General features: G+C 43.5%; 1 protein-coding gene across 3 annotated transcripts in view; it reads right to left on the reverse strand.

Annotated features, from left to right (window-relative positions):
- The window catches only part of GLIS1 (GLIS family zinc finger 1), a 189,512-nt gene that overhangs the window by 33,550 nt on the left and 131,324 nt on the right, over positions 1–24,638 (reverse strand). For 2 of the 3 annotated variants that reach the window (XM_035333436.1, XM_035333434.1), the window contains 2 exons: positions 4,821–4,982; positions 1,334–1,444 (listed from right to left, as the gene is read on the reverse strand). In XM_035333436.1, the coding sequence (XP_035189327.1) occupies positions 1,334–1,444; positions 4,821–4,982 (273 nt within the window). The remainder of the gene's footprint in view (positions 1–1,333; positions 1,445–4,820; positions 4,983–24,638) is intronic. The other variant, XM_035333435.1, reaches the window with a different exon arrangement.

Genomic DNA, 24,638 nt, shown 5'->3' on the forward strand with positions numbered 1-24,638 from the left:
CAATTGTCCTCATCAGGTGCTGGGGTGTAAATAATGGGGACTGTTCCTTTGTCCAGACGAAAAGGATGTTAATGAGTTCCTGTATATTCAGCCCTGTAGTCAGAACTGAACAAACGATACCCATATCTGATATTAGGAAAGAATTCCCTTCTTCCTTTCCCCAAGAAGTATGTCAGCAACCACTGGAAGGAGAGAGGGGGGAAGTTCTCTCCCTCAGAATACAGAGCACGGTTGCTTTCTGGGGTCATCTGAGAAATTCATATAACAAAATCTTCCTGTTGCAAAGATCTTGCTATTGCAAAAGATTTTGAGGCTAGCCTACCTCTTTCTGTGGCCAATTACAGTTACAGCTTTTTGTCTCTTACCCTCAGTAGGACCTAAAGGTTGCTTTGGGGTAGTGCTGAGAAGTGCTTTGTGACCTCTGGTGTGGGAGGCATGTGCACAGCACACGCTGAGGAACCTTCCAAGGCGAGAGCTGTAGTGAAACCACATTACCCTATAAAACAAAGCTGGGCTGCAATCCTGGGCAGTCCTTTCCAGCCCTGCCCACCGACATAAAAGTTCTGACTGGATCTGAGGACACCACTGCTGCTTGTTGGAACTAATTGTCATTGCTTGCTAAGCCGTGTATTCCCTGCCACTCCTGGGCCGCAAATATGCTCATGGTCTGTTCTGTCACAGCCCGGCTCTGTGGGGTCCCAATCATCTGTTTACAAACTGCGTGTACAAATGCGTAATAAACAAGTCTCTGATCCTGGGCTGGAGCCCATAAGCCTTCCCGTTCAATAATGAGTTCAGGATTCAGCCCGTAGAAACCAAAATGCTTATTTGAATCTAATACTAGTGAAACATAACTAGCAGTCTGGGTTTGGAATGATTTATAAATGTGTTTAAAATACAGATGTGGTGGGAGAAGCGTGTGGGGGCTCATTCTGATCGATTACAAGCACTCCTTTTCTGACGTTTCCATAGCATGCTGGCTTAGTTTCACTTGAATGCGAGATAATCTGCTAGCATGTATTTACTAGCTCTTTGCAGAGACTCAATGTGTGAACATTTTATGCGAATGACAGCAAAATTTGGGCTTGTGAACAGGAAAGAAATGGTTGGGCAGCAAGTGTGGGACAAACTGAGGTGGTGGCCTTGCAAGTGCAGAACTATGAAGTGAGCTGGTTAGCAATAGTGATTAAAATCCAACAGGGAAATGAACACAATTTGAGTTTTCTTGCAGCGTTATCACAGAGGGACCCTGACTCGAAAATATATAAACTAAAGTTAAATTAGAAACTGTGGAGACCTGGAGATGTGTCACTTCTTGCCTGGCGAGTCTTACCTTCTTACGCACCTGTTGTTCTTTGGCTGAATGAGCTTTCACGTGCTTGCGCAGCGAGCTGGGGTCGGTGTAGCGTTTGGAGCAGCCAGGAATCTGACAGGCGTACGGTTTCTGTAGGTGTGAGGAAAGGGAAAAGATTTCATATTCCTGTGCATCTCTGCAACCGGCACACAGAGCCCTGAAGGACAGCCATTTCTATGCAACATGGTGTTAAGCCTGAGCTGCTTGCTCTGCTTGCTGTTTCCACACCTGCAAACTCCTCTGTGTACAAACATCTGACACAGCACAGAGGAGCAGCACCGATGGCTCCGACTTTGCACTCCAGGCAAGTGCTGAGAGCATTTGACACAGCTGTAATCCTGCACACTGGATATATTACTGAGCTGAATTAAATGCTAATGAGATGTAATTGGATGGGCTTTGAGAGCATTAAGTTTTCTAGCCTGAACAGTAGACTAAATGATCATGAGAACACCCAACAAAATTATAAATATAGAAGTTCTGGTTTCTAGTTCTGGTTTACATAGTTTTTACAACAACTATGTTCCACATGTAGCAGAGCAAAACCTGTGGAATAGCACACATTTGGTTTCCTTCATACCCTTTTCCTGTTTTGAACATCAACGTCTTTCTTTTTATAACTCCTAACCAAACAACCTGCATCAAACATTAACATCTGAGCAAATCAATACAGAAAGAAAAATCCACTATTGTTGACTTTGTTGGGAAGACCTTTCAGCTGACTTTGGCATGCGTCAGAGCTCACCGAAACGTGGCACAGTATGAGCACTTTCCTGGGAAAGCCATCTGAGCCTGGGCAAGCAGTTCCAGTGTGCCCTTCTCCTATGAAAATAAATACATTTAAAAGGGCACTCCAATTTAGCTGCTGATTGTGGAGTCCCAGTAATGGAAAGCCTCACCAAGTTCTCCTCGCAGTTATGCCTACTTCCAGCTAACGTAACACTATCTCTGTGCCGCAGTACAGCAGCCAAGTGAATGTGCAATTACCAAGCTGAACAAAGGGACTCTGGCACTTGTTGTTAAGTAACCATTGCCTTAACTGGTAGCAAAGGAGTGCTGCGTGTCAAAGCTCACAGAGTTTCAAAGCTGAACATTCCATTTTGCTTTGTTTTCTTGCCTCATCTGTCAACATTATCTTGGCTTTCTCACTTGTACCAGTAAGTCTTTTTGGTGCTTTCCCAAAGCTAGAAAACTGGTTTGTCGTGACCCCAGTGTCACATTCTTTATTCGATTTCAGATAGAGGATGCACAAAATGAAAAAAAAAAAAAAAAAACAGCTTTGGGAGAAGTGACTGTGAGGTCCTTTACACTGGTTGCTTTACTCGTGGAGGAGTGATGACATGCCCTTTCTACCACAAGGACAGATACGTTCCCTTTGTTCTGCTTCTGCCTTGGAGAAAGATCTACTTCCAGATGATTTAGGAGAGATCTGATCAAACTAGCGTACACAGTAAGTCTCTGAAATTATTTACAGATTCTCCTCCTGCAGTAGATAAATGATGGAATGACCTACATTAAGAAGCTTTAAAACCAATTCCAAATGCACTCAATAAGGAATAAGTAGTCTGTATAAACCCCTTTTCTTTGTAAGTACCTCAAGAGGATAAGTACTGCTGCTCTGCCCAGCCAGCAGGAAATTTCTTAAGGAATAATAGAATCATTCACCAAATCATGGCCTTACAGGCTAACACAGCTCCTACCCAGAAAGTTACAGAGCAAAGCAGATTTATGGAGAGTGTCTGGAACACACAGAGAACGGACACCTGAGGAAAGACTATGGAAAACTTCAACAAATCCCTTGGCAGAACAAAGATAGAGTATTTTTCAAATAATTGGTATAATTTGAATTACTGATAGAATCATTCGGTTTAGTGATATGGACACTACATGAAAATCTGACTATTTGCTTTGGCTATTTGCTTTGACATTATGGACAATTATTTTGCCCACTGAGCTAACACAGTGTGCGGTCTTTACAGTAGCACCATCCTGTAGCCCCCTTATTTTTCACATTCATACAATACACCCAGTCAAATCACAGGACTTCAATTAATGCAAGTATGTGGAAGTTAGTATAGTGTAGGTTTACAGAAACAATTTTGAAGAACCTGAAACAGAATAGCATGGATGATATTTTTAGTCATTTAAGAAAGTTAGTAGAAAATGATTACAGTACCTTTTTGCTGATTTATGAGCATTTCAGACAATTAAGACAGAGATACAGGAAGAAGAAAAGAAAATAGAAAGTTAAGAGATTTATCTTCAATAATGCACAGATCAACAGATATAAATATTTTTGCTCATTTTGTTAACACATTGAATTATCTTTCAAAACTAATAAATGGCATTCCTTTTGTGAGTCTGGCTAATAAAAAATATAACCATTAGATTCAAGCAGTTACATTTCAAAACCATGCACCCAGTTTAGTATATCCAGTTTCAAAAGAGACGCATTTTAGAACTAATTACGAATTCAAATATCTCAGGTTGACTTTCAAATAAATAAAACATTGTTATTGTAAGTGTGCTTTGGTTTGGAAAATGTGACTGACTCGCTTCTCTTACTTGTTTGTTTTTGCAAGGCATAATGTACATTAGACATTCCTTAATGCTGCACTGTCTGAAATGTGTAACTGCTTAAAAAGTAAATATCAATTAAACTCAAAAGTTCTGCCCCATAAACACTTGGCCAAACATTAAACCGTATATTCATTTCTTTGAAAAAGACAAAGGAACAACTCGGGCTGTTATTCTTTAAAAGCTTTATGCTGTGAATTTGTCTACAGAATTGCCTACTTACTTTCTTTCCCCATAATATGGTGATTTAATTTTATCAGAACCTAAGACACCAGACAGGTCCCCATCTTCTCTGCATGACAAGTGAGCAGACTCGTAGAGCCGAGCCAGAACTACCGACTCCATACAAAGGTGAATTTGTTCCTTTACAGTTCATACTGGTGGTGGGTACTTAGCTTGTACCACAGCTGTATCTTTACCTTTACAAAATTATGTCCAAAACGGAGAGGTATTTACCTTACATTAGATGTCTGAGCTGCTTTTGCATTCCTTCAGAACAGACTTAAATGAAGCAACACAGGATAGGAAGCGAGACAATGACATACATTGAGTACAGCAGCGATGACTCGGCTTTCACTCATACTATACCTTATTGTACTGGTGCTTCCTCTTACTGGAATGAGAACAATGGGAGAGTTTGCTGAGTAACTTATTCCTGTGTACATTATTCCTCAGCATGAATAAGACAGCTGAATTTGCCTTTCTGAGATCAAGCCATTTTTTATTTCTCAAAGCACACTGAATTAAAAATGAAAGCAGAGTTGCTTATAGCTGAGTTTTCTGAGATGCTCTTCATGAAAAAGAAAAGTCACCCTTCGTTTTCAGGACAGATTGTGTACAAGGACCATTGGAAAACTCAGTGCAACTCCTGGTATGAAATCGTGCTTACGGTATCCAGGTGTGTTCGCTGATGCTTTGCCCGGTCGCTGGAGTTGCTGAAAGCTTTCTGGCAGCCTGGGTGCTGACACAGGTACGGCTTCTCCCCAGTGTGACTCCGGAGGTGAATCTTAAGGTTCTCAAGCCTAGAAAATGCCTTGTTGCACCCTTCAAACTGAAAAAGTCATAAAAAATCGTTGTAAAGCGCTGTTAAATAAACCATGTGCAGCCACAATGAGAACAGTGTAAGATCCAAGTTGGACATGTAATAAATCAACCAACATTCAAACATCTGTTGAAATTTATGGATGAAACACAACATTTTGTGCTGTTCATTTAATCTGTCACTGAAGACATGGTGTGTAGCTCAATAATAATACACGGGTTATAAATATCTCACACGTTTTGTCTGAAGTACTGAACGTTTAAAGACATGGTGCCAGTACAGAAAATCCAAAGACAGAACAAGTGTTCTGATGAGCTCTCTTAAATGTGAATTGGCACAGGAACCGCTGTGGGCAATAACAATTAGCTGCTATGGACAGAGAGCGCGAGGAGCTATTTGTGGCAGGTAAGAACCTGGTTTCAGGTGTCTGAAATCCTATCCACTGGAGCAGATGAGCACAGACTATTACAAGAAGACCTGATCCATTTGAAGATCAATCCAAAGGAGCTCCGCTGTCACTCTGCACCCTTTTCTTTACTAGCCGTATCATTCAGATCTGTCCTCAGCATTTACACAACAGTAACCTGAGCAATTCTGATTTCTTAAGCACCCGTTTCATTAAGGAACTCAGTAATAATATGCTGCATAGCATTCATAACAAAAGTCGCTGTTTCAAATTAAATCTGAATAAATAAATAAATAAATGTTCATAATTTCCAGCTACTGGGCCAGAGAAAGAGTATTTTGCATTGCTCAGTGGTGAGTTTCAGAGTTACAGACAGCAGAAGACTCCACTGGAGGAACTGTGTGTAGGATGGGCTTTGAGAATTAACTCAGGTGAGCACAAATACATTTATATGCACAAGCAGGCACCAGTAAACCCAGAATATGGGCTCAGGTAATTATGCATGTGCACAAATACATCCCTGCACACTCATGTGGTGGTGTGCATATACTTTGCCCATGCTGCGTTGCAGCCTCATGGCATTGCAGATTTCCTCATGTTTCCATACAGATAGGAACTTGGCTCTGCTATAATTTGGGATCTTGCCACTTCCTTCTGCTGCGTCAGGATTTTGTTCTGCAGACTGACATCTGCAACCTGTGGTTCTTTGGATGGCACCACAGAAATGACAATCTTGCCAGTCCCTGACGTATTCTGCTCTCTTGCACACCCATCGGTGTGTGCAAACTTCTGACTTTGCAGGCAGAGGGATGGGAAGGGAGGGCAGACACAGATGGTGCCTAGAAGATTTGGTAAGCTGGAGGCACCTGGTCTCTTGGTGCCTGACGGAGGCAATTTTGACTGCTGATGGAGAATGCTGAGGGCCCCTCAAACCCTGCCGAGACCAATGTGTTTCAAGCATCTCCAATCAGTGAACAGAGTGATCTGGATTCTCAAGCCAGCACTTCATTTCGCAGGCTGTGTCCTGTCCTTGGATGCAGATCAGCTCTGTACCCTGCAAATTAAACACACCAATGTACTCCAGCACACGGACACCCACGTGGAGGGGTTCCAGGCAAACTGCAAATTTCTGCCTTTCTCAGCCACTCACAGATGAAAAAAACACCATGGTTTTTACTGCCCTAAATGTTTGCTCTGCCCTGGGCAGGTATTTAATATCTGAATGGCATATTTAGGTCTATGTGCACAGACAAGCACAAGATATGCATATATTTTCATCTTTCCCCATCAAAACAATCCTGAAAGCTCTGGCATCACCCAGAGACACACAACCTATGGCTTCAGCTGTCATGACTCCCCTCACAACACCCCAGCTGGCACAGAAGAGGAGGAGTTTTAGAAGAGTCCAAGCCACCAAGGCTTAAAAAGAAACCATCTTTCTTTTCAATCATTGTGAAAAATCTGGCAAAGGATTCAGAGCAATGCAATCTGAAATGTGCAAATATTCCTGAAGTCCATGAAAAATAAGCAGAGTTTGGCAAATCCATAGTTCTCCGAAGACATCCCACAAGGACAGCCTCTGGTAAATGGGGTTGTGAGGTGCTGAACGTGGTTTGCTCTTTGTTTCCCAGCTCCCTTTCATTTCCTATTGCTCCCTTTGGTGTCCTCTGATCAGTGCTGTGCTCACACTGCTGTATCATCCCCTTCAAACCAACACCCCTTTCATTTTCAGTTCAACTCCTCACGGCTTTACTCCCTGATCTGCAGCCCCAAGATAGCCTGAGGTCAGACCCAGGGTCCAACAAAGCCATTCTGCAGCTCAGCTCTGCAGCCTCACTCACCTGAACCCCAGGGGAGCAGCAAGAGCACACTTCTCCTGTTGTTTTTGTGCCCTCCCACCCGCGCAAGCCATACCCCCCTGACCTGAGCAGTCTTCCCTGACCGGCCTGAGCCTCTTACAAGCTCCACTGCCCTCTCTAAAGGGCCAGTTCTGACAGACGGGCATCGAAACACCTCGTCCTGGAGGACATCAGCTGGCAACATTCCTTGTTAATGGGTCCCTGGCAGACTTTATACCCTGCCGGCATCGGAGTCACTACAGCAACACTCCACAGCCTGACCCTCATCTCCGTGTCGTCTCAGGGGCAGAAAGACCTGGAAGGTCACAGAAGTCATTTCCGAGCTATCCAGTCACCAACGCGGGATTTTGACCCTCAGCATGTTTTTCTAGTGGATTATCAGTCTTCAGCTTCGTATCTACAGCCTAATGTGAAGTAGGAAAGTATGCAGAATAATCCAAACTAATTAGAGGTCCAGCTCCATTCCCATTGATGTCAGTAGCAAAAATTCCAATGGCAAATGTCCTAAAACATCTAAACACAAGCTTAATTTGAAACACATGAACGCACATATGTTTAAGAGTTTGCTGGATTGGGACTTAAGGAAGAAAAGGAACAGGCCCTACCATAAACGCTCAGAGCTACAATGCAAGCAGCAACACTCACACAAATATGAATTTATTGTACTTTTACTGTGGTCAACAGCCTTTTTTTTGGTGCTAACGCATAATCCAAACGCTCCATCACCACATATGCCTTGACTTCAATGGCTTTTCTTAATTATATTATTATTTTTTGATTTTTATTCTTTATATTATCCAGTTCCACTATGCCGGATAACATACAGTGAATGGGGCAGTCACAGTGCCGTGATTAATTCAGTCTAACCATAAGGTGGGAGAACACACCAGCAAGGAGCGGTGGGACTACAGCTCAGAGGTTCAGGAAGGTGGGGCTGCTAAAGGTAAGTGGCTAAATAGGAAGAAAATCTGTGGAAAAAGGAGTGGGGGTGAGAACCTTGCTGGCAAGTGATGAGAAGAGGGGAAGATGAACAAGGGCAAAAGGCCTGAGGGAGAGGAAAGGAGCTGGTCAGGGCTGACAAGCAGGAGGCTGGGAGAATTCATTCAGAGCTGTGGAAAGGTCTTTGCTTTGAGGGATTCCAGGAAAGCCTCTGTTTTGACTCTGTTATGTCTTGCTGGATTGCTGGATCTGCTAACTGTATCCTTTGCAGTTTTTCCCTACAAATCCACACGTGAAGGCAGCACTGCTGGGACCCGGCTTCCTCCACGTGGAAGAGCCTCCCTCCCCCCCTACAATTGTGCAAGGATGAGTTACCTCAACTGGGTTGCTAAGGGAACTTCCAGGATGACTTCCTAAGGTAATTCCTGGACTTTGCTGCTGTTCTCTGTCACTTGTAACCCTGCCACCTACCCCTGATCCGTGGAGTGCACATGTAGCTATGTATATACCAAACAGATCTACTCCTGGAGACACAGGGTAAGGTTCTTCGGCCTTTTCAAATAACCACAATCCCAGAAGTGTCTAAGCTTCAACTACAAAGAGCGAATGTTCAATTTCCAAAGGGCTTTAGGATGGTAAGAGCTATTTGATCAACTGAGAAGGCTACGTACATTATCTCCCAGACATCTGGTCCCAATCTGTCATTGCCTAATCCTACAATCTTAAACATTTTGTTGACGTTTGATGCCTGGGATAACTGTAACAAACACTGCATGATCCTTAAAGTCTGTAAAAGTCAACATAACTCTTAAACAAGATCATCAATTAAAAATAATAATTATGCTGCAGTTAGTACTTTTGTCTTTTTTTTTGTGAGACTGTCAATGTGCGCTTCAGACACCGCGATGCACACATCTGAGCAGACACAAAACAATGCCACATGATTACAGTAAATAGCATGATGTAATTATTGGATTTTATAACTAATGTGCTTTTAGATTAAGGCTTCTACAAGGAAAAAATATGCTGTAGAACTTTACAGGACTAAGTTAGCTCAATACCAGATGGAAATACACGTTATCTGTATCTTATGCTACAGCCGCGCTGGAGTGTTACTGCTGGAATATCATGCGTTTAAAAGGCATATTTATGAAAACACTGAATTATCTCACAGTGATCTAAACACATCACAATTTTCCTAACCAAACAATTTAATCTAATAACTGTAATTGCTTAAAATGTTTTTTCTTTGCTTCCACATTATACCCTGAATGCACCTGAGAATGTTGCCGTGCAGAAATAACAGCATACTCCCGCGAGGGCTTACATTATCAAATGTTTACCATTTTCATAAGCATATTTAATCACAGTCATGTCTAGAATATCTGTCAGTGGTACAGATCAGAAGAAATAAACTATAAACTGAACAGCTCAGACCATAAGGTGAAGCAATAACTGACATTTTCTTAGGAAATGAGTTATGACTGAAAAAGAGAAGCCTTCACAGTTGTAGCGCTAAATAGGTCCAGTGTGCCATTAGAGAAAGCTCATTAATATACACCTCTGCTCTCTGCTGCAAGATCTGTTAAACAAGCTGCCTTTTATTTATAGACCGAAAAGGGAAAGAGCAGGTCATATTGGCTGCTGACATCTCAGACAGCCTACAGATGGAAAACCCAAAACATTTCACTCCAAAGCATTTAATACTATCAATAGGAAATCTTATGTCTGGTCAAAATATCTACAAGCCTTATGAACATTGTGAAATGTTCTTTCTTCCCAGCTGATTACCAAATTGGGAAAATTTAATTGAAAAACATGTCATGAGAAAAAGGATCCTGTGAGGTTGCGTATCCCTTCTGGAGGAGAGGAAATAGTCATGCCACCCTTTAAATAGCATCAATGTTTTAAAACACACTGACCCTAATGTTGGTGACATGGCAGGAGGCATACAAGGCTCCAAACTGTTATGAATGTCAGTAACTTTAGCCATGTGAGCTGATCCACCCAACACAAGAATCAAAACATCTGAGGTGGAGATTGTTTTTTTTCTAGCGAACTCCTGATTGGATTAATTTTTAATTCTCTGTGGTAGCTACAGTGTAAAGCCCTGATCCTGCAAATACTTGCTCGTGAGTAACATAACTCATGCAAGGACTTTTATTAAACTCAACAGAACGATTTGGGTGCGTAAAAAGTACCCATAGGACTAAGGTCTCAGCTTCCTAAAGAATCCCAGTTCATAGAGCCAGTTTACAGATTTAAGGGGGTAGAAGCTGCTTTTTTCCCTTTGCAGCAATATAATCATGGAAGATATCTGTACCAGACAACGGACCTGCCAATTTCTATGTCTTTTTTTGAAGTCTGAACAATTTATGTTTGCGAAGTGACACTTCTGCACAATGTTTCATTTGGAAAGTATTGCCTGTACTCATTTTATTATTTGTATTATTTAAAAAAGGAGCTTGGACTTTATCCAGATTATTGTATGACTGCTGGTGTGTGGGACACGAAAAGCTAAAGGTTTCAGAACGGGAAGAAGAAAAATCTAGAAAAGTAAGCCACAGAATAAATGCAGTGCATTGTTCACATTGTTGGGTTTTTAGGTCATTACAGCCAATCATTTGACATCAACACACTGTACACCAGCAGTTCATTTTTCTTCCTGCTGTTAGACAGGTTGCATATTTCCTAATTAACGTGGAACTGGGAAATACTAATAAGCTGAAAGTCCTGGAAGAGGTTTTTGATTGGCATACGTCACTGAATTAAAGAAGAATTTGGGCTGTCTCTTCTCTTTCAGTCCTATGCATTTTATAAGGCCCTAAGTCTGCATTCCTGCCCCCCTCTCGGGCAGTACCAGGAGTTATGGGTGCGTGAGGAATGCAGACGTGGCCCACCAAGGGCGTAACAACAGACTCATTTAAGTCATGAGGCCTTTAACAGCAAACAGCTCTGATTCTGCATGCGAGGTGATTTCCACACACAGACTTCTCCGACTGCAAAATCCTACCACCTGCCTGCAAGCATCCCCTGGGATGGGATTCCTCCGCTCTTGCTGTAGCCATCTGAAAGCTGAACAGCTGCCCGAGCCCCCGGGGACCGGCAGATCTCCGGCACGGGGGACGTGTCCTGCTCTGTGGGTGCCTGGCCCAGGCACCTATGGAAACAGATGAGATTTGGTTCCTGGGTTTTGTTCTGTAAAGTCAGTTTTATCCGTGTTCCTGAGTAAATCTGCCGTTAAACGTGAGTTTTGCCCATCCTCTCCTGAGGCCTGCTGTCACAGGGAGTGCTGCAGATCAGCGCATCAGGACAGGCACTGAAGCTCAGCCTGTCTCTAAGTAGCACTGCGAGTTTTGGCTCTCGAAAGTCCTGATCGTGTAATTGTAAATTATCATCTGTCAGAAAAGGCGGGAATGTTGTTCTGAGCACTGAAATATTTATAGATTTATTTCTTCCAGTACCGGTAGGTCAGACACTTCAGTTAGCAAGGAGAGCTTTTCATGTTTTCCAGCAAAACTCAAAATATCTGGGAAATTATCAAAGCATCCTACCATTTCCACAAGACCCTGTTGCAAGTCTTAAAATTCTTTTTAGCAATCCTTCTTTAATCAAGTAGAGGGATAAACATTTGTCTAAACAGGGGTGCTTGCATTTATTTGCTGTAACATATGAGAATGAACCAGGGAAGTTGGGGATATCTTACTATCAGCAGCATGACAGCCACAAATTTTGCCATAAGGTTTTGCTAAATATGTCATTTGGAAACCAAACAATTTTCTGAAACCTCATTACAGCTGGACTGAATGCAGTATTATGGCTTGCAGGCAAAAATAAAATTGCATGGAGCAACAGTTTAAAAAAAAAGAACACAAAATTCAGATGGTCATGTAACAAGCAAAGAAGACAACCCTTCCAAAATCTACATGTCAGTCCCTTTATTTCTTCATATGTGATTGGGAAACCATCATGTATTCGGGATTTTTTGAATAGCTTGTAAGTTATTTGAAATTAAAGAACAACACACAATCCAAGATTTGCTGCTCCAGTATCTGAAGCCAGATCTGCTTGTTATGGGGACAAAATTAAGATTGAACAAAATCAATTAAAAACCCTCTCCAGCTGTGCCAGCAAAGAACCACAAATAAAATAAAAATGTTTCTCTCCAGTTCTTTGAGATTTTTAAGCAAAAAAATGTAGTTTCCTACACATACTTCAAAAATTCTGTTCTTCTGTATGGGAAGTCATTGTCTTGCCTAACTTTACAAGAAAACATTTCACTTCCAGTTTGCATCTAATGCATTACCTATTTTTACCTATTTCAGTTGAAATTACTGAAATTTTTGCTTTCTATCTTTGCTTTCTGGCCCACATCTGAAAGTCAGAGATTGTGCTTGTGGTCTGGGAGGACAGCCACGCTGCAAACAGCTCTGTGCACAACACATGTCACTGACATGCAAGGTAGGATAGGAGCTCGTACAGTACTTGCAGGTAGAAGAGCCTGCAAATTTGGAGTGAAGAGATAATCTGCTTAAAATAATGAATGCAGCCCCAGAACAAGGGGAGAATCCGTTATTGTTTATGTGAACTAACCAGTTGCAATTAAAAATAAAAAAGAAGAAAGAAAGAAAAAAAAAAAAAAGAATAGAGGACAACAGCAAGAAGGGAAAAAAAAAAAGTCATTACAGAAAGAAAAAAAAAAAAAAAACACCCCAAAACTTATGGCTGATTAGCATAGCGTAGCATCTTAAAAGGCCAAAATACCACATGTGTGGCATGTTACAAAAGAAGATTAAAATAAAGGAAAAAATATCCAGAGAACCATGAAGTCTCAAAACATCTGGAGTTTTATAGTAACAAGCAGGAAAAAATCAAAAACATAATTGAAAAAAGTCCACTGTGATACATTATTATACAATGAAGCTTAATGGAATTGAAAGGAGAAGAGATGAAAAGGCAAAATAAGGGGGGGAAGAAATAAAAGAAACAAGAAAAGGCATTTATATTTTAAAGATGTCACTGAGGGTTTTTATCCCAGTTATTAAAAATTACACACCCTGCTTCTGTAAGCTGTTCGTTTAACGTGTTGAGCACCCTCTTTCAGCGTAGGGCAGTCCAGCGTGCTGGGGAATTCATCAACCCTTTTGTGCCCGGTGCAGGGGCACTTTTCACTCCTGATTCTTTGGGAGAGATCTGCAAAGAGAAGGGCAGAACAACTGCCCATCCTGGACTGCATTCTCCATCCCACGGGAGATTTGAAGAGAGGCCGGGCAAACACATAAATGAAAAATGCTAAAAGCAACGCACACACTCAGGAATTAAGCAAACAATCCTGAACTGCTGTGCTGGCATCAGGCACTAGAATCAACATAACTTCGAATGTATTCACTAGCAAACACTTATATGGAAAAGTGAAATGAAAAACTTCCCTCTTTTTTTCATATTTTTCTCATTTTTAATGAATCAATGCAAGAAGAGGAAGATCTGCACATAATCCAGTCTGCCTTTGCATCATGCTAGCAGTGTCTCTCCAAACGGGGAGAGTTTCCAATGCACCACAAGAGTTATCATCTTGGATCAGATCTGCGCTCTGTTTGTCCCCAACCACAGCAGGATCTGGGACCGGCATGTGCCAAACCCCGTCTGTAACAAATACGGTGTCATCTGGCACCGCTGTCCACCCTCATTTCCCACTGTCCTGGTTTTGGCTGGGACAGATCCTCCTCAACTACTATATATTTTTTTCTTAATCCTGGGAAATCCATTTCATATCTTTGTCAAGACCAATAAATGAATGTTTTACAGTCACAGCTTCCCTGTCACATGTCATCGCAGCTCGGAGTGACTGCTGTCCTTGGCTGTTCAAAGACAGGAGGATCTAGGGGTGAAAACTGATCTAAAACTGGAAATTGCTGGCTACAGCTAGCTAAACGAGTCAAGCACAACCAAGTTCTGTTAGAAAAGATAAATATTATCAGCAAGATAACTCTATTATTTTGTTCAACCTTAATCACCTAAGTGATTTTTTTTCAAACAAAACCTTCTGCCTGTGGTTCAACAGAGATCATGAATGTTCTCACAAAACGCGTTTCACAAATGGATAACCTTAGTGCTGCTTTCTTCTCTTCTTTTAGATAGGGTGGTTTGTTTTATTTTTCGTACAAGGCACTTTCCTTCTCACACTCCATCAGTATTTATTTCCATATGTACGTAATGCAGGTTTTCTCCAAAATTGTTGTTTCTAAAAGTCAGTTTAGAAGATTCAAGTTTCCCTGCACATTCCCTGCCCTAAACGGCATGAGATTTCCAACGCTGGCTGAATCTTTGCCCCAGATGTCAGGAAGAATGCCCCAGTTTCCCCAAGGTTCTTCTCACCAAGGCAGTAGATGACCTGGTGGGATTTTCCCTGGTCAGACAGGCTCCTGCTCCTTTCTGTGCCATGCTGGGCCAATCTGACTGTCCTCAAACAAAGACTGGGGTTCCGCCCATAATCCAAGGGATTTGCTGAGATGCCCACGGTCCTGCCCAGCACTGCCCCACACAGTGAGCAGAGCTCCGTAAAAGAGCCCTGGTAGAGAGCTGGGAATGAGGAACAGGCTGTGCAACGTGCCGGGGGCTTGCTAGCGTGGCAGGCTCGTTACTTTATTCTGCTTTCCCTCGCCCCGAGTGCAAAGCAGAACCTCGGAGACAAAGCTCCCTCCTTCACCCGCTGACCCCCTCCAGCCTCGCCATGCCAGAACCCCACAGGGCACCTAAACAGTGGGAGAGCTGAGGGGGAACATCATGGAGAAGAATAAATCTCTTGCTGCGAAAACAGACTCTTCTCTGCAAAAGGAACTTCGCATTTTACCCCGAGACGTTCATTTTCATCTTGTAGTGTTTTTGTTTCATCTTGCTTGGCCGTGTTCATGTTCATGTTGGCCATGATGAATAAAAATCAGTGAGATCAGGCAAACGGCTTCAAGACCCTGCGTGTTTTAGGGGAAGTCTCCTTCTGGTCACATCAGTGCCTAGGCTGGTCAGGCACCGTGCTGTTGGCAGAGCCATGTTTCAGAGTCCAGAAACACAGCTGAGTTCTTGCACTTAGTAAATGACTGCCGTGCTCCACCTGAGCTGTAGCAAAGGTCCACTATAAGCTCCTTCTGGTAAATGCAAGAAAATGGGATGCCTTCATTAGGGCCTGAGCTCACTCACATTTCCGTGGGCTAAATGTGTGAGCTTAATCAGTTAAGGCGGCCGTTATGCACTGCGAAGCCATTCTACTGGATTCTGTGCCTAAGGCCCCAGGGGAGATGTTAAATCAGGATTTTGCTAACGTACACCCCAAAGCCCATCGCTACTTCTGGTGCACGGTGACCTCCTACATCCTAGCAAGCTGAACATGTCCTGGTGTGGTTAGTGATGATCTTCACCAAGCCCTGCTCCAGCTTTAGGTGGTGAAGTGGCCTTCTGAAGCCTATTGTGAAGCTGAGCTCTGCTAAGAGCAGACGGCGTGGCAGCAGTGCCAGGTCCCCTCATTCTCTATAGCACTGTGGGATCCTTCAGATAAAAGGCAGTATAGCAATGTTCTTTTCTGAATAGCACTTAATGTTTTCCCACAGTCTTATTGTTTACAGGGAGTTTAGCAAGTCACTTCACTAATTTAAAATAGATTGTATCCCACATGGGTGGATAACAATAACACATATTGGTGAATCATATGGCTTTCAAATGATATGTATGAAAAAGAAGTGCTACACACATTGTCTGAAATTTTATTGTGTGAAACCACAGCACTTAGCTCCCTACCAGCTGTGTCAACAATTCAGTGTAATAAACTATACAATTGTGGAATAACAGCAAGGTTAGTTCTGAAAAATGAAAGGCCAAGATAAAAAAATATGCCGCAAGAAAAGGTAAATGAATACAGATGAACACCATTTCAGGTGGGAATAACCAGCCCTGCTAATGATATGACCTCACAAACTACACATTCCGTGATTGTAAGTTGCCATCTAGAAGACCAAGAGGAAAATGGATCATATGGCTGAAAAGATTTTCCAAGGGGAAGAAGAGCAGGCTTTGATCCCTGAGGAAACCGGTGCCTGATGCTTAGGCTGTACCACCGCTGCAGGAGCATCCCGACTGGCTGCAGACTTCACTTGCAACGGCTTTAAAATGAAACGAGAGTAAGAATCCTTCCTGAACGTCGCTTCCTAGGTCCAGAGGAGCCACACAGCCATGCCGACTCCTCCGTAGGAGCTGCTCTAGCACACATGACGTAGCTCCCGAGGACACTGCCAAGGGACATTCCTGACATACTTGACCAAAAGCAGCCCGTGCACAGGAACGGCTGCACGAGCCAGGCTCGGATAACAAAGGTTTCGCATCGAGCTGCCTCGCGTAATTTTTAATATGCTGCTAAATAAATAAATAAATAACCGAATAAAAAACTTTTTTTTTTCCTAATATTTTGAGGGAAAACTGGAAATGGAACTCAACGGAAATAGGTTTTAAATTGAAATGTTGAACTGTAGCCCAGAAATGACAAGAAAATCAAATCTTTTTTTTTTCCGAACCCCAATAAAAAAGTCTTAAACACTCTCAGTAGACCACAGTTTTGAAAGAAATGAAATTATGTTATTGTCATGCATGATTATCCAGCATTTAGAAGGTATCTGCAAGTTTTTCCTGAGAGTTATACCTCCATCCTGCAACCTAGCAGGAAACCACAATCACTTCTGTACCTTACGTGGAGGACTTTGAAATGAAAGTGCCTCAAAATCAAATATGAGCAGCTTTCAACATGTGCATTTAATCTTCCTAGGTTAAGAAACACCCTGTGGCCACCACACTAAAGAACTGAAAACGTAAATTGAAAAAATTATATCCATATGATTAAGTAAGATTCTTAAAGAGAAACATGTTGTTAAGTACTTCATTGAGAATAAAATGAAATGCAGTAAAATAGAAGCTATTTGGAATAAATCACTGACGCACATGCTTTCTATGCAAAATGGCAATGTTCAGCTCCGAGTGGACATCTGGAGCAAATTAGCATTATGTTGAGAATAATATAAAATTAAAACATTTAGTTTCAGCTTCTAAAATTAAATATAAAATCAGAGACCAATGTTGTGTTGGACAGCTCGCCTTGTGACTCTGATAGCAAGAGTTTATTTTGTTTTTAAAGTTGTTTATGCCTCCTCTCATTGTACTTGGAGCCCTGATACTTGCAGATACTATCTGTGCAAACAGCACCAGACAGAACGTCGTATCTCGAAGTGCTGCCGAGTCCTGCTCTGGAGGTTCAGACTGAGGAGGCCAAGGCCAATTGTGGGCCAGTGCAGGAAAACAAGAGGAAATGACCCAAAACTATAGGCAAAACTTGGACCGCGCCCAAGCCAAACCTCCCAGGGCCTGAATATATTTTGGTTTTACATTTGCACTCTGACTCTGCACTTTTTGCCTCTGGAGAGCGTCCAGGGTTGTTGAAGGTGCTGGATGACTTGAAGCCCTCGCGAGGCTCCTCGTACAATAAGCTGAGCTCCTCCTGGCTGCTGCTGCTGCAGCTGCTCCGTTCACACGAGGGCTGATGTGGCCATCAGAGGTGCTCTCCCCACTCCTATTGAGGTGAGGGGGAGAAGAGAAAGCTGCTCCTGGTGGGACCTGCCCTAGTTGTTTCAGGGCCAGAGGCTGTGCAGGAGACTATCGCAGAGTCCCTGATTTCCAGGCCCCCCAGAAGCTTCTGTCCTTCCTGCCTCTTCCATGCACAATCTCCAGGTGCTTAAGGTGATGAAGGATTTGTACGGCTCTTTTTCTCACTGCCCAGAGAGATTAACCAGGATGAGGGGGGTCTGTGGGGCTGTAATTCCCTATAACCACTCTCCTCCACCCCTGGGTCCTCTGTGTCACTGAGGGGAAAGGCAGCTGCCTTCAGCCGTGGGCTTGCCACAGCTGGATACGCGGCCCATCCCCTGTGGTCCTGTGCTTTTCTGCTCCCAGGGGATGCCAGGCGCAGCACTTGCCCAGACCAACTTCAGGTGAGAACTTTTCTCCCAGACCCCTTTTTCAATGTCCCATTTCAGTGCTCTGCTCCCCACAGCCTTTCAGAACTGACCGGCTACTCAGAACCAGCCAGCACAGCTACTAGAAAATATTTCTGAAAACCTCTTAGCCAGAGGCCTTCACATCCCCAGTACACTTTGAACAATTCACGCCTGGCTCAGGGAGAAAGCCTGGCAGCTGGTGTCACGCCGAGCACCCCGATGCTCCTGTGCCTACCGCCTCTCTGAAACCCCATGAGATCTACCTAAGGGATCACTTGTGGTCTGCTGGCAGCGTGAACTGGGGCAGCTGGGTGTCGAGGAAGTGCCAGACTGGAGAGCAGTGCCCTGCAATCGATGCGACACAGCGCTGGGTGCGGGAGAGCTGGTATTTTCCCAGCTGACCCTAAGTAAACTTCCTGCGTGTGGTTTTGTCCTTCATGCTTCCTGCCCATTTACACTGAAATCCTTACTGATCAGGGACTGTGCGACACCTAGACCCCCATTTTCCCTCGCGGTGCCTAGGTACTTCTGTAATACCTTGCTCTGGTGCTGCCGTACTGCTCGTGCGGATCTGCTGCAGGCAATGTGAGCCACGTGTAATCCTACCAGAGGCTCGGAGAGGTCCCTCTTAGCTATTGGGTTCTCATGAAACTCAAGCTAACCTTGCTTTCACTTGCTGTCAGACTCATGGAGCTCTGTTCCCCGCTGCACGTCATGTTGTTACTTCATCTGAAAATGACCAAATGGATGGAAAATCCTGCTTGGTGCCACTCGTGGTTCCATTCTGCTTTCAGAGCACCCTGAACTCATCCATCATGGGTGTAAAGCCACTGAGCTCTGGAGAATCAGGCCTTCCTGCAGGAGATCAGTACCCATAACTCTGGAAAGAATGCCAGACACATAACCATCTTCAGGTAGTTTGCTCATGTACCTTTATGCCTTCCAATACTCTCCTCCATGTATGAAAGAAAATAATGTCACACATGCAACCAGCATTTACTTTATACAGCATGAAAATAAGCTCTTTGTAGTATGATTTATCTCCTTTCTGATGTATTTGGGAACATGCCAACCTTGCCACCTGTTCCTGGACTTCCTTTAAGGTAGCCCCATCTTTCAACATGAAACCTAAATTGGATGTGCACAGACTTGCTCCTGCACTTTGCAATGTAAACACCTGCACATATGTTTTAAATAGCCTCACACCTCTATATGTAAAATTTCAGACACCTGTGAATTGGCTTTAAATAGCCCCACTGGGTTTTGTGGATGGAGAACAACTTCCAGGTGCAGATGAATAAGGTTATTTCAAGGGCATAGGCAAGGCACAGCCTCCAATCTGAGTACTGCATTTCCAAATTTAAAGCAGCACTTTAAGCACTTGTCTTCTCTGAAATTCATTAGTCATCTACAAAACGGGGTCATAAACATATTCGTATCTCTGTGTATTGTACAGAGCCTGAATTCTTTGGGTTTGAATTCACAAAAGCACCTTGAGATCTTTGCACTGCGTGTGCACTCCACAAGGAAGAACATACCGAGTCTTGCTGTTCAAAGAGTTGCAGAGGAAAGGGCAATTTTTCCTTGGTCTTAGGCTACAGCATTCTGTGCTTCTTCTGGAAAGAACTTCATTTCCATGCCTCTGTTTTAACACTGAAAAGATTCTTCTGTTTTCATTTAAATTCTCCCACCACCTTCACAGCAGATCCCCATAGGTGATTTCCTATTGCAAACCTTTGGTCCCCTCTGGCCCAGCGTGTACTCACACAGACTTCGGATAATCACTCCCTTTATGCTTTGCCAAATGACGCTCCATGTGCTTTAAGGCTGGGAGATCTGAATACATTTACAGTGATCTGTACCTTTCCTCTTCTATTTCTTCCCCAGCCACCTCACTATTCAGCAACGAGGAAGATTGTCGGGTTATTTTTCTGTTTAAGCAAGGGGTTCTGGAGTAAACTTGCTTTGATTTCATGGTGATCTACGTGACCACAATGCATTCTTTGGAAAGAAGCATAACTTTAGCATTTAATGAATGACTAGGACAAGGCTGCCATCACTTTTAAAAAGTTGTGTCCTTTTATCTTTCCCAGAAAGATAAAACAACCAAGCAAAACAACCTCAACTTTCTATATGCAGGCAAATACATGTATCGGACAGTGAAGGAAGTTTTTCAGGGAGAAATAATGTCTTTTATTAGACCAACTAATACAGTTGGGAAAAAATAGACAGGCTCTCAGCACAAAAGCCCTTCTTTGGATGCAAAACTCCTTCCAGGCTGACCACAAAGAATTGGAGCCAGAGACTTAAGAAAAGATATGTGCATTACCATGCTGCTCTAGAAGAGAAGGAGTCTAATCAGCAAGGGGGCCCTTGTGGCATCTCTACCGCGGCTTGCACAAAGAAAAGGGTGGCCTGAGCTCCCTTCTGCCTCCCAGAACAGCTCGTAAATTCAGACTCAAGGCCAGCAGGGCTGGGCTAGCAGCTCCCAGCTGTGGAGCAAGCTGGAGCAAGGCAGTGCCAGGCTCCCCGAGCAGGCACCGCGGAGCACAAGCATGTTGTAGACCAAGGAGGTGGCTGCTGACACAGCGGTGCTGTGGGGTGGGAAGGGCACGCCTTGCCTTCAGCAGAGGAGGCCCCTTAAAGACAGCCCCTGCCTCATACTGCTCCACTTTCTTTTCTGCCTTATTCCCTGGAGAGCAGGGAGGAGGTTTTGGGGATTCCTCTATCCCACTGAACTCTCTTCAACTGCCTGCTCTGGCTCCTCTCCCTCTAGGTGCAGCCCTGGAAGTGCCAGGGTCCATGGGGATGGAGAGCTGCAGCCCTTCTTTCTGTCCATACGGCCCTGGTCAATGTCTTGATCTCATATTCCTCCTTATGAGCATTCTGTGTTCTCACTGCCAAAAGTGAGCATATGAAATAATAATTCTCTAAATTTCATCTTTGAGGTCGGTGCCTTTTTAATTAGCCACTAATTACAGAGAAGCTATAGAGCAAACAAGGCAAATGTGGAAAAGTTGGAAAACACATGCAAGGAAAATAAAAGGGGCACGAGTGGTGGGTCTAGCAGTCTTTCCTGTTCTCATGATTTTTATGTACACATGACCTCACTCACCCTCTACATGAGATGAGATCAACAGTGCAGGCCTGTTCTCCCTGTGCTGCATGTCTTCAAAACATTCCCGGGCCAAGAAACTTATCTCTAAACCACTGCCTAGCATCAGCCTTTCACACAGCCTAAAACAGGGACTTCATATGTAGTAATGAAACCCACTTCTTGTGAATAATGAGTAGTGTAACGAGTACTACATGGTGGGAAGGTGATTGCACATCTGTGGAATAAATTTTCATACCTACTGCTGAAGCATCTCCTTCTGGCCACTGTCACCTGTTGTAACGCTTGGTGCCCGTTGCACTGTCGCCTTCCTTATCCCATGTCAGAGGCAGGCAGCTTTAATGTATGAAGGAACACAGCCTCCCCAAAGTCTTGGTAATCAAAAATTCTGGGAGGATGCCTCCTACATGCTTAGGCATGAAACAGGACAGGGAAAGACATGGTGTGGGGAGAGAACATGCGATGGTTTCAGGTAAGCAGGTGCTTACCTGAAAATGCAACAGGAAAATGCAGTCGCTGCCTTGCTTTCATTCTGGGGTAACCACGGAAAACAGAGCAGTGCAGAAAAGCACGACAGAGGACGAACAACAAATGCTGAGCAACCTGTGCAGCAGATTGTACCCACTGAACAGAGACTAGTTTGAAATCAGAGCCCAGAATGGGGGCCAAGGAAATTATAAAAATGGTACAGGATACTCACTCAGCCTCTGAATCCTGTTTACAACGAAGAGAGCATTACTGATTTTGACGTGTGAACCTAGTTCTGCTTAGGATCAACCCAGTCTGTGTACCTAAATACCCGATGTCAAGCAACACAAAACATACCCCAATTTTTCATTATTTTCCTTGGTTCTCCATTGACTTTTTTTTTTTACCATGACTAACGCATGATTTTCCCTCAAAACTTACCATGACAAAATCACAGCCCCTCAACATGAGAGCACAGCCCGCAGGCTCTCGGAGTTAAAGCAAGTCCTGGCACAACAGCACGGATGACATCCTTGGCTACAAAGGATTACACCAGCAGATTACCAGAGATGCATTAGCGCGGCCTTAAAAGCCACACACACAAAACTTTGGCAAATGGCGTCAGGAACAATAGGAAGTGACCTTCCATCAGGGCACGGAAATGATTCAGCCAAGTGAGGAGAGCCTCTAAGAGCACTGAGCAAAATCATCTTCTCCCCTAGGCCGGCCGTCTCTGCAGATCAGCTGGAACTTCATACTGCAGGGTAAGGGAATCAGGTCAGTGGGCTCAAGTCTTACGGAACTGAGGACCTTGCAACCATTTCTTGGAGTCCTTTTCCCCCGCATTAAAATCAGTTTTCTCAGCATAGAAAATATTCTTTGCATGGGGCAGAAAAGAGAAAGGGAGAAGTGTATTCACATAGGCACGGCTGAAAGGCTACTTTCCCACAGCAGCATCTGCAAGGAATATTTTCTATTATCTCCAGTTGCCTTGGAGACCCTGTGCCAACCTGAAGGGCTAGTCACAACCTCAGCTGTGACCTCTTAAACTAAACCACAAAAATGCCATGTATTTGGGCATTGCAGACAACCCATCGAGCCTGCTGTGGCATTTCCCTGCCCTCTGCTCTCTTCCCAGGATGACCGGATGACTCTGAATCATCCCTGCTGTTTGGATCCCCCCTTCCTCTCCTACAAGACGTTCAGTGGAATGGGCAAGGATGCAAAGAACAAGTTTTTGGTAGAGAGAGTCACTTCTCCAGACAATGAACAAGCCCGCTCCATGGACAAAGGGAAACAGAAGGCCACTCTCCCCTGGATTATTTCAGAGCTATTCTCAGGTCCAGCAGCATGCCTACCTCAGACCCGGCTGACACGCAGAATTGGCCTCTTCCTGGAAAGCCATCAGCAACAGGTCCGCTCTGAAAAAGGGCAGCCTGGAAACTGCCAAGTTTAGAAGTAGGAAGAAATTATTTTGCTTTTACCAAGAGCATGTAATTATTGAATCCATTTGTAGGCTGTTCTGAAAAGTCACTTCTTTAACAAAGCAAGTTTTGTGAATCCTTTCTGGTCTGAACAGTCGAGTTACTCAGCTCCCCCATCCCAGGCAGACAAGGATGGATTGGGTGCTGGCTCACAGGACTGCTCTCTTCAGTCTGTAAGCCCACTGGCAAACAGTCCAACACAAGAAGATTACTGTAAAAAATGCAAAGTCCGCTGGTCCTACACACAATTTCAATAATGCCAAGCTCTCACCACTTCTCCTGGGATATCTGTCTTCCTCCCCTTAAGTTCTAGGGTTGGACTCTTAGGAGAAAGTTGACACAGCTGTCCCAGATGCAAACCTACTGACACTTCATCTGATAGCTTCAAGCGACAACAAACAAACAAAACCAAAAAGGTTTTATGCCAAACACAACAGCCTGGCTCCAAATACATGCTAACATTTAAGGGAGGACAGGGGGATCTGGAGTCAGGGACCACAGTAAGTCAAACGTTGTTGTTGTTGTTTTTAATACCAGCCGAGAAGTTGTAAAATACTGGTAAATTCTAAACCCCGCCCATAACGTAACGCTGGCCAAATTTCATGCTCTTCCAGTGTTGGGTAGGTGTTCTAGGATGTAAATGGCAACAATAGCGATGACCAACAGGATAACGAAGACATGTATTCTGTGTAATAAAGGAAGGTCATTAGGACCCACTTTTTGCTGTTGGCCACTGTTCAATAACTGGTAATTTAGCCACGAAGGAGCTTATTGCTATGCATCTGCGATTTGTCAGAAACAGGTCTCAATGGAAACATACAGTTACTGCCATTCTTTGATCTACTGTTGTGTCTGTTGTACTGTTGTAGAGTATTAAGTCCCATGACTTAATACGCTGTTTGTGTGCACAGCACTCCTAACTGGAAAAGTGTGTGCTCTTATAACACAAGGACCATGCTCTCTGTGATGTAGTACGCTGGTTCACTTAACTGGCCTTTTATTTTACTTTAATCATTCAAATGGACACCACCAGCATGCAACAGACATTATACACATTTCATCTGGTACAAAAACAGCAACAACGAAAGCAAAGCCCTAGGTAACCTGAAGGTCTTTCTCCTAAGGTTTTTAATGTGTTAGAAATGAAAAAAAAAAAAAAAAAAAAAAAAAAAAAAATTTGGATTGTGATTTTCTAATTAATAAAAACCATCAGATTTGTCCTTATCCCCCTCTCTTGTAAGGTTTTTGTTATGTCCCTTTTCTCTCTGCGGCAAGTTCATTTGAGAAAGACACTGAAGTCAGCTGAAGAGCGCACACACAATTCTCCCATCAAGACACCTTCCAGATCAACCTAAAACCACACTGC

Source organism: Oxyura jamaicensis, chromosome 8 (assembly GCF_011077185.1).
Source record: "Oxyura jamaicensis isolate SHBP4307 breed ruddy duck chromosome 8, BPBGC_Ojam_1.0, whole genome shotgun sequence".
NCBI lineage: Eukaryota > Metazoa > Chordata > Aves > Anseriformes > Anatidae > Oxyura > Oxyura jamaicensis.